At 48.3% G+C, this 17,261-nt stretch overlaps 1 protein-coding gene across 1 annotated transcript in view; it reads left to right on the top strand.

Annotated features, from left to right (window-relative positions):
• LOC108102534 overlaps positions 1-15,815 on the top strand; it is a 55,735-nt gene extending 39,920 nt beyond the window's left edge. Inside the window, 13 exon segments of the mRNA XM_041819323.1 lie at positions 23-328; positions 401-1,992; positions 2,362-3,955; positions 4,013-4,663; positions 5,343-6,002; positions 6,069-6,998; positions 7,265-8,950; positions 9,287-9,487; positions 9,549-9,743; positions 9,804-10,799; positions 10,867-14,088; positions 14,154-14,579; positions 14,645-15,815. Coding sequence (XP_041675257.1) covers positions 23-328; positions 401-1,992; positions 2,362-3,955; positions 4,013-4,663; positions 5,343-6,002; positions 6,069-6,998; positions 7,265-8,950; positions 9,287-9,487; positions 9,549-9,743; positions 9,804-10,799; positions 10,867-14,088; positions 14,154-14,579; positions 14,645-14,886 — 12,701 coding nt within the window. The 3' untranslated portion in view covers positions 14,887-15,815.
• The last annotated feature ends 1,446 nt before the right edge of the window (positions 15,816-17,261 follow it).

Raw genomic sequence — 17,261 nt, 5'->3', positions numbered from 1 at the left:
TATTTTGCCCCAACCCTTATAGCTCCCTTGAGTCCCTGTGATCCCTCTCCTTGTGGACCAAATGCCAAGTGTCATCCGGCAAATAATGAAGCCGTGTGCTCCTGCTTACCCGAATTCTACGGAACTCCTCCTAACTGTCGACCAGAGTGTACTCTTAACTCAGAGTGTGCTTATGATAAGGCTTGCGTCCATCACAAGTGTGTCGATCCCTGTCCTGGAATTTGTGGTATTAATGCAGAATGCCGCGTTCACTACCACAGTCCCATATGTTACTGCATTTCTTCTCACACGGGTGATCCTTTCACACGTTGCTATGAAACCCCCAAACGTAAGAATATAACGAAATCAGTGAATGACATTTATAAATCGGTTAACCATTTTAATATTCAACTCGAAACAGCTGAACGACCCCATATATACGATACACCTTCTCCTCCGTACCCGGTTGCTATACCAGACCTAGTCTACATACAACAACCACAACCGGGAATAGTAAATGTTCCCTCTAGTCCTCAGCCTGGATATCCACCATCCCATCCACCGCAATACAATGTGAACTACCCAACACCAAGTCCAACGAATCCCCAAAAGCCTGGAGTTGTGAACATACCATCTGTATCACAGCCAGTATATCCATCGCCCCAACCACCTGTTTATGATGTCAACTTCCCAACAAGGCCTAATCAAGTTCCACAACCCGGTGTTGTGAATATTCCGTCGCCGGCGAACCCATTACCTGCACCTCAACCAGGAGTTATAAACATTCCGTCAGTGCCACAACCTAGTTATCCTACGCCACAGACCCCAGTTTATCATGTAAATGATCCAACTACACCGAGACCAACTCCTCAACAACCTGGCGTGGTTAATATTGCAACTGTGCCACAACCATCATATCCTTCTGCAATCCCACCGGTTAACTATCCAACGCCACAACCACCTCAGACACCAGCACAACCTGGTGTTATCAATATACCTTCTGTGCCACAGCCGACCCCGCCAGCGCAACAACGTCCCGTGTTTATACCATCACATGAGATCCCGACACCAGCTCCAAAGCCAGGAGTAATTAATATTCCCAACGAACCGCAACCAGTTCATCAAATACCACAACCACCAGGGGTCTATAATATTCCGTCGTATCCACAGCCAGTGCCACCATCTCCTCAACCTCCCATATACATTCCGTCCCATGACACACTGACGCCAGCTCCAAAGCCCGGAGTTGTAAACATTCCTTCTGCGCCACAACCGGTTTACCCAACGCCACAGAACCCAGCTCACGACTATCCTACACCACCACCACCTGTGATAACGCCGCAACCTGGAATTGTTAATATTCCATCTGTGCCGCAACCAGCTCCTCCAGTTTCCCAACGCCCAGTATTTATACCAACCCCCATAAATACAACTCCTGCTCCTCAACCAGGAGTTATTAATATACCTTCTGTGGAACAACCAGTACATCCAACATATGAACCTCCGGTTGTGCAGCGGCCAGCTATATATGATGTGTACTATCCACCACCTCCTTCAAGACCGGGTGTGATCAATATTCCTTCGCCACCACGGCCGGTATATCCTGTACCTCAACAACCGATCTACGTTCCAGCACCGGTATTAAATGTACCTGCACCTAGACCGGTTATACATAACATTCCATCGGTATTGCAACCAACGTACCCACACCGGAATCCACCTATTCAGGATGTTAATTATCCAACGCCACATCCAACTCCTCCGGCACCTGGAATTATAAATATTCCGTCAGTTCCTCAACCTGTGCCATCACTCATTCCCGGAGTGATAAACATTCCCTCCCAACCATCACCTCCAGCCCCAGTACCAACTCCAGGAATTGTAAACATTCCATCTGTTCCACAACCGACGTATCCACCGAAAAATCCACCTGTTTACGATGTCAACTACCCAACACCACAGCCGACTCCTCCGGCACCTGGAATTTTAAATATTCCTTCGGTGCATCAACCAGTACCATCACCAATACCTGGCGTGATTAATATTCCTTCCCAACCATCACCTCCAATCTCAGTACCAACTCCAGGAGTTGTAAACATTCCCTCGGTTCCACAACCGACGTATCCAACGCAAAATCCGCCTGTTTATGATGTAAACTATCCAACACCACAGCCAACTCCTCCGACACCTGGAATTATAAATATTCCGTCAGTTTCTCAACCTGTGCCATCACCTATTCCCGGAGTGATAAACATTCCTTCCCAACCATCACCCCCAATCTCACTACCAACTCCAGGAGTTGAAAACATTCCCTCGGTTCCACAACCGACGTATCCACCACAAAATCCGCCTGTTTATGATGTAAACTATCCAACACCACAGCCAACTCCTCCGACACCTGGAATTATAAATATTCCATCGGTACCTCATCCTATGCCAACACCCACTCCTGGTGTTATCAATATTCCCTCAGTGCCATCTCCACCAACGCCAGTTCAACAGCCTGGAATTATAAATATTCCATCGGTACCACAACCTATAAGTCCAACCACTCAGCATCCGATTAAGGATATCCAATATGAGATACCGAGTCTACAACCTACCCCTGGAGTGATTAACGTACCATCCGTGCCGCATCCGACCTATCCAACTCAAAGGCCATTTTACCAGGACGTCAGTTATCCAACTTCTCAACCTACACCTGCGGTACATGGAATCGTGAATATTCCTTCGTTGCCACAGCCCGTGCCTGTAGCAACCCCTGGAGTGATAAACATACCTTCACAACCCTCTCAGCCGCTAACAACACAAAGACCTGGAATTATAAACATTCCCTCGGTTCCGCTACCTATACCTTCAACACCACAAAATCCTTTACAAGAGGTGCATCACGATACTCAGAGACCACAACCAATTCCTGGAATAGTTAACATTCCATCTGTACCGCAACCTACTCCAGCTCGTCCCAATTATGATGTGGCCAAACCCAATTTCGATTACAATCCGTGCTATCCAACGCCCTGTGGTCCCTACTCGCATTGTCACAATCGATTTGGAGCAGCTGCCTGCACTTGCCTGCCTAACTACAGTGGAACTCCTCCCAATTGCCGACCAGAATGTGTCATTAACTCGGATTGTCCATCAGTCTTGGCCTGCATAAATGAAAAATGTCGCGATCCTTGTCCAGGATCTTGTGCTTACAACGCAGTGTGCCGTGTACATGAACATGTGCCGAATTGCTTATGCCAAAATGGTTACACCGGAAATCCGTTTATTTCCTGTCAACCCACACCGATAGCCACTGATCAACGTAAGCCCATTGTGGAAAAGGACCCATGCTATCCATCGATTTGTGGACCAAACGCCGTGTGCAATAATGGAAAGTGTAGCTGTATACCGGAATATCTAGGAGATCCACATGTTGGCTGTCGGCCGGAGTGTGTTCTTAATACGGACTGTGCCAGAAATAAGGCTTGTATTCGACAGAAGTGTCAAGATCCTTGTCCAGGTACTTGTGGACTTAACGCCTTGTGTCATGTATACAACCATGTTGCCAGCTGCTCATGCCCGGAGCAAATGCAGGGCGATGCTTTTGTGAGATGTGACCCGATACCCAAACCTAAACCCCCTGCCCCTGCACCACCTACGACGTCACCGGCCCTTGTACCACAAAGTTCTCCGATTAATCCCTGCCAGCCCTCTCCTTGTGGTCCCAATGCTCAGTGTCGACCCTACCATGAACAAGCTATCTGCTACTGCTTGCCCGATTTTATAGGCACACCACCAGCGTGTCGTCCGGAATGCACTTCAAACTCAGACTGTCCCCTTGACAAATATTGTCTGAACCTCAAGTGTCGCGATCCGTGTCCAGGAGCGTGTGGCATTCATGCCATTTGTCATGTACAGAATCACAGTCCCTTGTGCGTTTGTCCACCCCAGTTAACGGGTAATCCGCTACTGGCTTGTCAACCTATAGGTATGTCAGAAAACATGACGAGTCCTAAGAAACAAAAATCTAATAAAACTTTTGTAGTTATTCCCCCCGTAGAACGCGATGAAGTGAATCCCTGCCAACCCTCTCCGTGTGGCCCGAATTCTGAATGTCAAGCCACGTCCAGCGGGGCTCGATGCTCCTGTCAGCCTCAGTATCATGGCACTCCACCCTTCTGTAGGCCGGAGTGCGTGAACAGTGCTGATTGTCCGGCGGACAAGGCGTGCCGAAATTACAAGTGTATTGATCCTTGTCCCGGTAGTTGTGGCCACTCAGCTCTTTGTCGTGTTGTGGCTCACAGTCCCCTGTGCTACTGTCCTGAAGGTTATGTAGGCAATGCGTACAGCCTTTGCACGCGACCCGAGCCAAGCCCACCTGCCGTGGTGATCCTTCCTTGCAATCCCAGTCCCTGCGGAGTTAACGCTTTTTGTCGGCCCCATAACGACTTGAGCGTCTGCCAGTGTCTGCCGGGTTACTATGGCAATCCATCTGAGATTTGCCGACCCGAATGCACTGTCAACTCGGACTGTCCAAGTCACAGGGCTTGCATGAGTGAAAAGTGTCGCGATCCCTGTCCGGGAGTTTGTGGCATCAATTCCCTCTGTCAGGTCATTAACCACAACCCGGTTTGCGAATGCCACCCTGGTCATGTAGGCAATCCCTACCTCAGCTGCCGTGTTCCGCAGCGTGAATGTAAGAAGAGATCATTTTATTTAAGCTATCTAAAACTGATCTTAATGCAAATTCTTTATCTAAACAACAACGCCGTACTTCTCTGCCCTACTATGAACTTAAAAATCTATTGATAAGGCCGTTCTTAATACAACAACCAACTCTCTAATGCCGAAAACAACAACGCTGTACTCAATTATCTGCCTCAGATACCTTGCCTCTTTTCTCTGCTCTTTCAACCTGCCCATATCATCAGGATTAAAACTCATATTTTAATGGATTAAGTCGTCATCACCTCTCTATAGCCATGTGGGCCTTTAAATATTTATTCTGTCATATTTAATAATGATCTCAAATATGAAGCTCGGCGATTCCTTTCAATAATTTTCTAGTCAAAATAATCTGTGATATCTTGCTCATCAAAGCTCTCTCATCATCAAAGCTGTGTAATAAGTTTTTCAGACTTTCAGCAACAAAGCAACACATAAATCTACATATTAAGCCGATTATTTTTCAGCTACCTCATTTGTATAATCTCAAAGCCATCAAGTGTCTCCTGGAATCGTCTATCGACTATACTCAGTGACAATATGCTAGCTCTAGAAATACTAAACATGCTTTTGGTTCGCTTTAAATCAATGCTTCGCTTTTAGCCAGCTGTTTTGCAAATGTTAAATCCCTCGTCTTTGATTTTCTTTAGCCCCAGTACCGGAATATGTGAACCCCTGTCAACCGTCGCCTTGCGGTGCTAATTCCCAGTGTCGTGAGTCCCAAGGGCAAGCCATATGCTCTTGCCTGCCGGAGTTTGTGGGCACACCGCCCTCATGTCGTCCGGAGTGTGTGATAAGCGCCGAGTGTCCGGCGGACAAGGCGTGCATCAACCAGAAGTGCCAGGATCCTTGTCCCGGTGCTTGTGGATTAAATGCCCAGTGCCATGTGCGTAACCACAGTCCGCTGTGCTCGTGTCAGACCGGATTCACCGGAGATGCCCTGACCCGCTGTCTACCCATACCACCACCAAAACCACCGCAATCTGATGATATCCGCGATCCTTGCGTGCCCTCACCTTGTGGACCATACTCCCAATGTCGGGTGGTTAATGGCGGAGCCAGTTGCAGTTGCCTACCGAATTATGTTGGAGCGGCGCCCAACTGCCGACCAGAATGCACCATCAATGCGGAGTGTCCTAGCAACTTGGCCTGCATCCACGAGAAATGCCGTGATCCATGTCCCGGAGCCTGTGGCTTTGCCGCGCTTTGTAGTGTCATTAATCATACTCCCAGTTGTTCGTGTCCCGCTGGATACACAGGAGATCCGTTTAACAGCTGTCGACTGCAGCCACCACCACAACCCCCGAAGAGTATGCCTGAACTTATCCTTAAGTCCCATGAAGTTTCCTCTAAGCTAGGTCCCCTTTATCTTGCAGCTCCCACCGATCCTTGCCAGCCCTCGCCATGCGGAGCTAATGCTTTATGCAACAATGGCCAGTGCTCTTGCCTGCCCGAGTATCAAGGTGATCCCTATACTGGCTGCCGTCCCGAGTGCGTTTTGAACTCGGATTGTCCCAGAAATAGGGCCTGTGTGAACCAAAAGTGCGCCGATCCTTGTCCAGGACACTGTGGCATCAATGCCCTTTGCGATGCCGTTAATCACATCGCCATGTGCCATTGTCCCGAGCGGATGACAGGCAATGCTTTTGTTTCCTGTCAACCCATTCGCGATGATCCTCCACCACCTACTCCTAATCCCTGCCAGCCTTCGCCTTGCGGATCTAATGCTCAGTGCGTGGAGAGGAATGGGAACGCCATCTGCTCCTGCCTAACCGGATACTTTGGACAGCCGCCTAACTGCCGGCTGGAGTGCTACTCCAGCTCCGACTGCTCCCAAGTTCACAGCTGTATCAATAACAAGTGCGTGGATCCGTGCCCGGGCAAATGCGGCCTAAATGCCGTGTGTCAGGCCATTCAACATCGGGCTCATTGCGAGTGTATTCCGGAATATACTGGAAATGCCTATGTTCTGTGCAATCCCATTCCAAGGAAACCCGAACCGGTTCGCGATCCCTGCCAACCCTCGCCTTGTGGTTCCAATTCCCAGTGTACAAATGTGAATGGTCAGGCGGAGTGCCGCTGTCTGCCGGAATTCCAGGGAACCCCACCGAACTGCCGACCAGAGTGCGTCAGCCACGATGAGTGTGCCAACCACCTGGCCTGTATGAATCAAAAGTGTCGCGATCCCTGTCCAGGAAGCTGTGGCCAGAGTGCCCAGTGCACGGTCAGCCTTCATACACCCAATTGTCAGTGCCCCGTGGGCATGACTGGTGATCCATTCCGTATTTGCCTGCCCAAACCACGTGGTAAGAGAGCCTTAATAAAGGAACCCTAATAATAGTATTTATTCTGTATCCTTACAAAAACTTAATTTTAAGGAAACAGATTTAAATAGGGGTTAATCGTAAAAACTTAACCCATCCGATCAGAAAAGTCCTTCTTTCCCAATAGGAAACCTGACCCCGTATACATTTACCCTCAAACAAGTTTGCATATTGTAATTAGGCAGGGCATCTTTTAAGATAACACTATTTCTATATAGTATCCTAACATATAAATGCTTCGATTTCAGATGAACCAAAGCCTGTGCCAACTCCTAAAAATCCGTGCTACCCCTCGCCTTGTGGAACCAATGCCGTGTGCCGTGTCCAAGGAGAGAACTACGTTTGCGAGTGCAGCCAACTGGAATATATCGGCAATCCCTATGAGGGATGTCGCCCCGAATGCGTGGGCAACTCCGAGTGCCCAGCCAATCAAGCTTGCATCCGTAGCAAGTGCCAGGATCCATGTCCCGGAGTGTGCGGCCTAGAGGCCATTTGCACCATGAACAACCACTTACCTATCTGCTCTTGTCCGCCGGGCTATACTGGCAATGCGTTTGCCCAGTGTACTCGACAGTTAACACCACCTCCTCCCTCGGATCCTTGCTATCCATCACCCTGTGGACCCAATTCCATTTGCCGTGTTCAAAACGAGAAGGCTGTGTGCGAGTGCGTGCCCGGATTCTTTGGTAATCCGCTGGCACAGGGCTGTCGCCCAGAGTGCACCCTCAGCTCGGATTGTGCCAAGGATAAGGCTTGCATCAACTCTAAGTGCGTGGATGCCTGCGTTGGAGAGTGTGGATTCGGAGCGGTTTGCCAAACAATTAACCACAGCCCTGTGTGTAGTTGTCCAATCAACATGGTGGGCAATCCGTTTGTCCAGTGCGAGGAACCGCGCCAGGTTGAACCTGTTGATCCCTGCCAGCCATCTCCTTGCCGCAGCAATGGAATCTGTCGCGTTTACAATGGAACTGCCACATGCAGTTATCCAGAGTGTGTGATTAACGAGGACTGTTCGCGTGATAGAGCCTGCGTTAGCCAAAAGTGCAGAGATCCGTGTCTTAATGCCTGCGGAATCAATGCCGTATGTCGGGCTATTAACCATAAGGCTGTGTGCAGCTGTCCACCAGATTTCTTCGGCTCTCCATATGCCCAGTGTGTAAGGCAGATACCGGAACCACTGCCCAAGCCCGAGTGCATTAGCGACGTTGACTGCACTAATGATAAGGCCTGCATCAACCAGGTTTGCCGCAATCCTTGCGAGCAATCGAACATGTGTGCGCAACAGGCGCGTTGCCATGTCCAGCTTCATCGGCCACTGTGCGTATGCAATGAAGGATATACTGGAAACGCCTTGCAGAACTGCTACCTTCTGGGATGCCGTTCTGATGGGGAGTGCGCCGCCAACGAGGCCTGCGTTAATCAGCAGTGCGTTGATCCATGTGGATTCACACAGTGTGGAACTGGAGCCATCTGTCGGGCTGACTTCAACCATCGTGCTAGGTGCCATTGCCTAGACGGATACCGCGGCAATCCTTTGGTGCGTTGCGAACGTCCAGAATGTCGCTCCGATGATGAATGCGCCTTCCACTTGGCCTGCCGTAATGAACGCTGCGAGGATCCGTGCAACTGTGGCATTGGAGCCCAGTGTCGTGTGGAAAATCATCGTGCTCAGTGCCGTTGTCCAGCCGGTTTCAGTGGAAACCCAGCCGTAAGATGTGACCTCGTGCCAACAGAACCAGAAGGATGTACCATGGATGCGGAATGTCCCAGCAAATTAGCCTGCTTCGGCGGCGAATGCAAGAACCCGTGCACTGTCACACATCCCTGCGGTGCCAATGCAATCTGCGAAGTGGTGGACACCCTACCCCTACGCACCATGATGTGCAGCTGTTTACCTGGCTATGTGGGTGAAGCCGACATTGGATGTCACAAAGGTAAGAAACGGCATGAATCACCAGGTGCTTAGAGTGAGATGGTTTGTTAGACAACAAGTGAACTCATTCTAACTTAAGTTATTTTTGAGTCCAGCTTTTTTAAAATATGCTTTATTTTTGAGTTTGCTTATCTCATTGCAGCAGCAGTTTTTATATAAAGTGCTTATACGAATATATATTTTTAATTACAAACCCATTTATAGTGATGCACCTTCTGAGCAGTTGCACCTATATATATTTTGACTGCACTCTATAACTCTTAACTGTTGCACTTAAACACTTAGCAAAGTCATTTAAATTTATAACATAATATTAATATATTTTTCTCACGACCAGAACCCCCGAGAGATCAGGGCTGTACGTCGCACGATCAGTGCCAGGATACGGAAGCCTGTCGAGGCGGAAACTGTGTCAATCCCTGTTTGGATGCCTCGCCTTGTGCCCGCACCGCCCAGTGTTTGGCCCAACAGCATCGTGCCATTTGCAGCTGTCCTGAGAGAACCCAGGGAGATCCATTCACCAACTGTTATGAGCCACGTAAGCTGAAATCAATATTAATATCATTCTGAATCCACTAACATAATAATCACAATTTTAGCTGAAGTCAAGACCGGTTGCACCCACGACTCGGAGTGCCAGCCGAATACGGCTTGCATCAATAAACGCTGTCAGGATCCTTGTGCCGAGGCCAATCCTTGTGCCGGCAATGCCGAATGCCGCGTGCAGAACTCAAGACCGATCTGCTTCTGTCCAGCTGGTTGGGGTGGTGACCCACAAGTCCAATGCTACAAACGTAAGTCCTTAAAAAATCTTCTTAATGTGGCATTTAATAATTTTATCTTTAATCCATCAGCCGAATGCAAAATCAATGCCGATTGTCCATATGACAAGACCTGCTTGAACGAGAACTGCGTGGATCCCTGCACACATGGCCAGGTTCGCTGCGGTAGTGGAGCCCAGTGCTTAGCGCAGAACCACCAGGCTGTTTGCATTTGCCCATCCGGAACTCAAGGCAATCCCTTCATCTCTTGCATCACTGGACACTGTCAATACAATGAAGATTGTGCTGATCACGAGGCTTGCGACCGACTGAATCGCGTTTGCCGACCAGTTTGCGACCAGGAGACGTGCGCTCTGAATGCCATCTGTGTGGGTCGTCGTCATCAGCCGCAGTGCGAGTGCCGACCCGGATACCAGGGCAATCCACACGTCCAGTGCGATATACCAGTGAAAACGCCTAAGCCTCAGTGTACCCAGGATGCTGATTGTCCATCGAAATTGGCGTGCATCAATGAGCGATGCGCAGATCCTTGTGACACGCCTCATGTTTGCACTCCGCAGCAGACTTGCACGGTTTTGGATACTCTTCCGAAACGAGCTATGGCCTGCAAGTGCCCCGGTGATACGGTTACCGATATTTCCCGCAATTGCGTGCCCATAACTGTGCCCAAGGTCATCACTGGATGTCAGCATAACTCCGAGTGTGCCAACCCAGAGGTCTGCTCGAATGGAAATTGCCTGGATGCTTGTCGACTGGAAAGATGCGGAGTTAACGCTCAATGTACCGCTAGGGATCACTATGCGCAGTGCAACTGCCCTAAGGGCTTCCAAGGAAATCCACGCATCGAGTGTTACACAACAGAAGTCGATAGACCTAGAATTCCCAGTCCTGGCTGCTCTCGCAACGATGATTGTCCCAATGATCAGATTTGCCGTAACGAGATTTGTATTAGTCCGTGTGCTTCGGATGCCTGTGGAATTGGTGCCTACTGCCATGTGCAGCAACGCAAGGCTATCTGCCGCTGTCCACCTGGCTATTCCGGAAACCCACAAGACCGCTGTCTGCCACGTAAGTGTTAGAAATTAGAATCTCTTTTAAATTATTTTAATACTTATTCGGTTTTTCATTTATGCAGCTTCCGATGTGATCTTGGCGGGCTGCAAGTCCAGCACCGACTGCCCAACCAACCAAGCCTGCATCAACACCCAGTGCGCCAGTCCTTGCAACTGCGGACCAAATGCCGAGTGCACGGTAAAGAACCATCATCCGATCTGCTACTGCAAACCTGGATTCTCCGGAAATGCCCAGTTTGGATGCGCACCTATTGGCTGCCAGTCGGACGACGAATGCAGCAGCGACAAGCAGTGCCTGAACCGCGAATGTATCAATCCCTGCCTGGCAAGCGATCCTTGTGCCCTGAATGCCGAGTGCTTCGGACGCAATCACCGGGCTAATTGCCGCTGTCCGGTAGGATTGGAGGGTGATCCGTTTGTGCGCTGTCTGCGCTTGGAATGTCACTCAGACTATGACTGTGCCTCGAACCTAGCTTGCGTGTCCAACGAATGTGTTAGTCCATGTGGTCAACGCAATCCTTGTGCCCAGAATGCCATCTGCCAAGCCCTGCAGCATCGCGCTGTTTGCCGTTGTCCGGATCAATTGCCCTTGGGCAATCCGTTCGCCTATTGTGAAGCTAGACAACTGGAGCCAGTTTGTCGCGATGACGGAGATTGTCCAAGTAAGTTGGCCTGCATCGATGATAAGTGCCAGAATCCTTGCACGGAGCTATCACCGTGCCACCAAACCGCTCGGTGCAGTGTCTTAGACAGCGTTCCTGTACGAACCATGGTATGTGAGTGTGCGCAGTACGAGGTGCCAGATGCCAGTGGAGCATGCAGAAAAATGGTACCTCCCAGGCAACCTGGATGCGAAAGTGACCAGGACTGTCCCGACCAAGAGGCCTGTATCCACGCCCAATGCCGCAACCCGTGTAATTGTGGAACCAATGCCGTCTGCCAAGTGACCCAGCATCGTGCCGTGTGCAGCTGCCAGGACGGATTCGAAGGAAATCCCTATGCTTCTTGTCGCTCGATTGGATGCCGCGTTGATGGAGAGTGCGATTCGGGCAAAGCCTGTATCAATGGTGACTGCATCAACCCATGCTTGATTAATGATCCATGTGGACCGAATGCCGAATGCTATGTGCAATCGAACCGTGCCCAGTGCCGCTGCCTGAGTGGCTATCGAGGAAATCCTTACGAGCGTTGCCGTGTTATCGGTTGCAGCAGTAACAACGACTGTCCCACGGATAAGACCTGCCAGAACGAGCAGTGCGTGAATCCCTGCGTTTACCACAACCCTTGTGCTCCGCGTGCGGAGTGTAGGGCTCAGAACCATCTGGCAGTTTGCCGCTGCCCTGCCGATTTCTTAGGAAATCCCTACGTAGACTGCAGACCGCCGCCACAGCCCATCTGTCAGTTGGATACCGACTGTCCTAGTCGCCAGGCTTGCATCAATGAACAGTGCGTGGATCCTTGCGTGGTCTTGGATCCGTGCCAACGACCTGCTCTGTGCGAGGTGACACCCACTTCCCCTGTGCGCACGATGCTCTGCATCTGCCCAGATGGCTATGTCAGTAGTGGAAAGGGAGGATGCAAACCCACACCAGCAATCAAGGAAGGTTGCATATCAGACTCAGACTGTCCCGCGGATAAGTCCTGTCTGAATAGCGTATGCCGAGATCCTTGTAACTGTGGCTTGAATGCGGAGTGCCGTATCAAAGATCACAAACCTGTCTGCACCTGTCGCCAAGGATTTGAAGGAAACCCAGAGTTCGAGTGCTCGAAGGTCGAATGCAGCATCAATTCAGACTGCCCAGGAACTCATGTGTGCCGTAATCAGCTCTGCATCCCTGCTTGCCAAGGTGAACAGTGTGGAAACAATGCCCAGTGCCTCGCCATTGAGCATCGTGCAGTATGCGAGTGCATCCCAGGACATGGTGGAAACGCCAGAATTGCTTGTACTCCATTGGGATGCCGATCCGATGATGAATGTCCAACGGACAAGGCTTGTGTCAACGGTAAATGTAATGATCCTTGTACAACGACTGCCATTTGCGCCCAGGACGAGCTTTGCAAGGTATATCAGCACCGACCGCAGTGTGCCTGCCCGCCAGGAACTGTACCCGGAAAGAACGGCTGTGAATCGGAGCGACATATTCCCATCTGCATCAGTGATGCTGATTGTCCCAGTCAAAAGGCCTGTCTGCGCGGAGAATGTGTGAATCCTTGCAATGCCACCGAGCCGTGCGGAGTTAACGCCTTCTGCAGCGTCAGAGATACTTTACCTGTAAGAACAATGATCTGCGAGTGTCTTGAGGGATACACCGGCAATCCAGCCGTGCAGTGTGACAAGCGATCCCTGTGTGTCATTGAGAAGGGCTTCGTTCGCGATGTGGACGGACAATGTGTCTGCCCGCCTGGAACTGCTTTGGACATCTACGAATACTGTACCCCATGCCGAGAGGAGCAGGGCTTCCGTATCGACGAAAGCGGACATTGCGTGTGCGCCCTGGAGCGTGGAATGGTGATCGACGAACGTGGTCGCTGCACTTGCCCCATTGAGCTAGGCTACCGTTTAACTCCCCGTGGCGAATGTCAGCCTGAGGAGCCGCCAGAGTGCACGAGCAACGATCAATGCGCTGATAACCGTTTCTGCAACCTGGACACCAAGACCTGCGAAGATCCCTGCCTGACCAAGGTGTGTGGTGTGAATGCCTTCTGTAACGCGGTCAATCACCGTGCCCAGTGCCAGTGCATTACTGGCTACACAGGCAATCCTGAGTTGCATTGCAACCACACTAACTTCCGCACCGATTTCCCAAGACCCGATATGGTGGTCAGTTGTCTGGCCGATGGCGTTCAAGTAGAGATCCATATCACAGAGCCTGGATTCAACGGAGTACTGTACGTTAAGGGCCACAGCAAGGACGAGGAGTGCCGTCGGGTAGTCAACCTAGCTGGTGAGACTGTTCCCCGTACCGAGATCTTCCGCGTCCACTTCGGTAGCTGCGGTATGCAGGCCGTGAAGGATGTTGCCAGCTTTGTACTGGTCATCCAGAAGCATCCCAAGCTGGTCACCTACAAGGCCCAGGCCTACAACATCAAGTGTGTCTACCAGACTGGCGAGAAGAACGTGACCCTAGGATTCAACGTATCAATGTTGACAACAGCCGGAACAATTGCCAACACAGGACCACCGCCCATCTGCCAGATGCGCATCATCACCAACGAGGGTGAGGAGATCAACTCCGCCGAGATCGGAGACAATCTCAAGCTTCAAGTAGATGTGGAGCCAGCGAGTAAGAATCCAAAATTTTTTAACATTTCAGCAAATTTTTTAATAATCGCTACTTTTTATTCACAGCCATTTACGGAGGCTTTGCCCGCTCTTGTATTGCGAAGACTATGGAGGACAATGTGCAGAACGAATATCTGGTCACGGATGAGAATGGCTGTGCTACGGATACCAGTATCTTTGGAAACTGGGAGTATAATCCGGACACAAACAGCCTGCTGGCCAGTTTCAATGCGTTCAAGTTCCCGTCGAGCGATAACATCCGCTTCCAGTGCAACATACGAGTTTGCTTTGGACGCTGCCAACCTGTCAACTGTGGTGGCTACAACGCCTTCGGGCGACGTCGCCGTTCCATTGCTGACAATTCCACCGATTCGACCGCCATTGCCACGAATTCGGGTGTGGAGGGTCAACTGCGCGAGGAGATCACCATCTCGTCGAATGCCATTTTGACATTCGAGAAGCGTAGCGGTCAAGGCCTTAATGATGCCAATAGTAAGTAGACCAGAATAATCAAAAATAACCGAACCCAAACTAACATTGATTATTTTATTCTACAGTCAAACCGGCGGCTCAGAGGGTCGAGGATATCTGCGTGTCGATGGTGGGACTAATTATTGCCCTGGTCATCACTGCCCTGTTGGCTCTCGTAGCCGTTGCCGTGGCAGTTTCCTGCTGGCTTATGGCCTACAGGAGGAGGCCCAAGACCATTGCGCCCCTGCCCCATCCACCAGAGTTCCCCAACCCGCTATTCGCCAATCCCGACGCAGTGCCCGAGCCAACGCCGGACTACATATCCTAAACGTAACGTAAAGATACACTGACATACATACACACCTAGCTATATCTTTAGTCTGTAAGAAAATTTAATGAAAATGAATATGAAAATTATGTGAATATTTGAAAGGCAAGTGCAAAAAGATCTGCAAAATGCAAAACAGATTAAATCGCGAAAAAGTATCAATATTGAAGAAAAGAAAAGAAAAACAAAAGTACAGTTGTGAGCTGAAAGTATAGTCGGCTCTGTTGGCCGTAAAACGAAACTATGAAAAGATTGAATTATTGTAAAAAGGAAATATGACGAAACGAGAATCGCATGAAAAATGCATGAAAGTAATTTAGTAGCTTAAGAAAATAATTTTATTAATTGTATTAACGTTTAGTATTCTCCTTCCTACTAATATGAGAATTCCGCGTAGTGTTTGTACGTTTAGCTGCCACATAGAGTTCACAAACTGCCAAACAGATGTGAGGGAATTCACACATAGAGAGTGCAGCTACAAACGAATTCTCGTCCTCTAACGACAACTTCTTCATTAGTCGAGTATCAATATTAATACTGTTAAATATGTATAACTAAAGACTTCCTATAAATATTTAGGGTGTGGGTAGTAGCAACGACACTTTGTATTATAGCACAGACACACGCACACACAACTGCAACTACTTCCTGTAATTTAGATATGAACTCTACTCGCCCGTTAAAATTGAAAACTGCCTTTAATTTCCAACAAGAACGAACAATGCACCCCAGAATACTCTCTACCAGATTCTAAGAGATCGTTGGACCAAAATCGATGGGTTACTATTCCTCGTGTATCACCTATAACCACTGGACAATATGTCAACGATTGTCTCAGTTGAGTTGTAAGAAAGCTATAGAGTAAAAACACACACACACACACACTGAGAAGAAAGACACTTTACTCAGCTTACAAAACGTGGGAAAAGTCCCAACAAGATCTAGGTATCAACTCTATATGGGAACATAACTATAACTGCCACTGAGGCGTCATCAGCGCACAAAAGATACTTATCTATTGCATAGGAAATACTAGGTTTGTTTTAATTTTAATCGAAATGACGACTAATGGAGGATTTGATTTTGACCAACTATCCCTCGACCACTTACTCGTACTACACTCTACTATGATTAACCATTATTTTTGTAGTTTTTTAGTCAATTAATATTAAATTGTTGTGATTGTTTTTAATGCAAAAGAGATACTTCCACTAACTTACTAATATGTAGAGACAAAAGTATAGAAAGTACTTAAAAAAAGGCAACGAACCAGTGCCCTTGTCCCGCCCCCTTTCCCATACTCATGGGGAACAGCTTGCCGCTGTCGACGCGCCGGAAACTATGCAGCGAATTTCCGTTTCTGGAGGCCGTTTTACAGAGCTTGTCTTTTCCTGATGAGATGATGGCTAAGGGAATAGCGGGATCGGGCCTGGATAATTAAATTATTAAAAATGAAGTTTTAAATTAATATTATTAAACGTAAACAAAATGTATAGTCACTACTTTAAGAAGAAAGATAATTTTCTTTATAGTAAAATACCATACAAAATAAACTCGCACTCAGACACGTACACAAAGAGACAGAATTTGTAAATAATGCACAGGCAAACTCTATGGTATTTTTAGTAGCGCATTATTGTGTATAGGTTTCTACACGTTGACTCTCAAATCCGAACTAAATCACAGGCTAACCTTAACCCATGCCAGGCATAAAATTATTTTCTTAAACCATAGACCATAACCATAATAGAATATCTAAGAAAGTGCACAAATTTTGCAACCGCCTCGTTCACAATTACCAAACACTTTTATTTTTCTTTACAAAAAAACCGCTTAAATATCTGATCCTAACTAAAGTTACATTGAATATAGACACAACTTTTTGCACTGGCAGCAAATATAAAAGGGAAAATAAAAAGAATAAGACTCGCTCTTATTGTAAAAAGACAACAATAGTTAAATTGTACTTATAAAGAAATGTATTTAAAAGGAAAAAAAGAGAAACGAAAATAATTGTAATCGCTTATTGTAAACTAATAAATAAATAAATAAATATAAATAAACAAATGCATTCCGATTGTGTTTGGCGGGTGGCTCACTTGATTATAATTAAATTAAATATTCCACCAGCATTTCAATTGGGCTTGACTCGAATCTGGCCACTTAAATGACCAAGCCGGCATATACTTAATATACTTGGCGAAAATTAAAGCTTCTTCTTATTTGTGTTCATATAATCTGAATTAATATTCCAGCATTTTGGGGACCGAGAACAAGCCTAACCCGTAGTGCTTCTTAAATCTGACCGCTATCAACAAAGACCCCATTTCTGTGTATTACTGGATCGGCTCTCCGGCTAAATATGGTGAGAGCGT

This window comes from Drosophila eugracilis, unplaced genomic scaffold (assembly GCF_018153835.1).
Source record: "Drosophila eugracilis isolate 14026-0451.02 unplaced genomic scaffold, ASM1815383v1 contig_575, whole genome shotgun sequence".
Classification (NCBI taxonomy): Eukaryota; Metazoa; Arthropoda; class Insecta; order Diptera; family Drosophilidae; genus Drosophila; species Drosophila eugracilis.
Note: the sequence above shows the minus strand (reverse complement) of the source record. Positions and strands in the feature narration are given on the sequence as shown.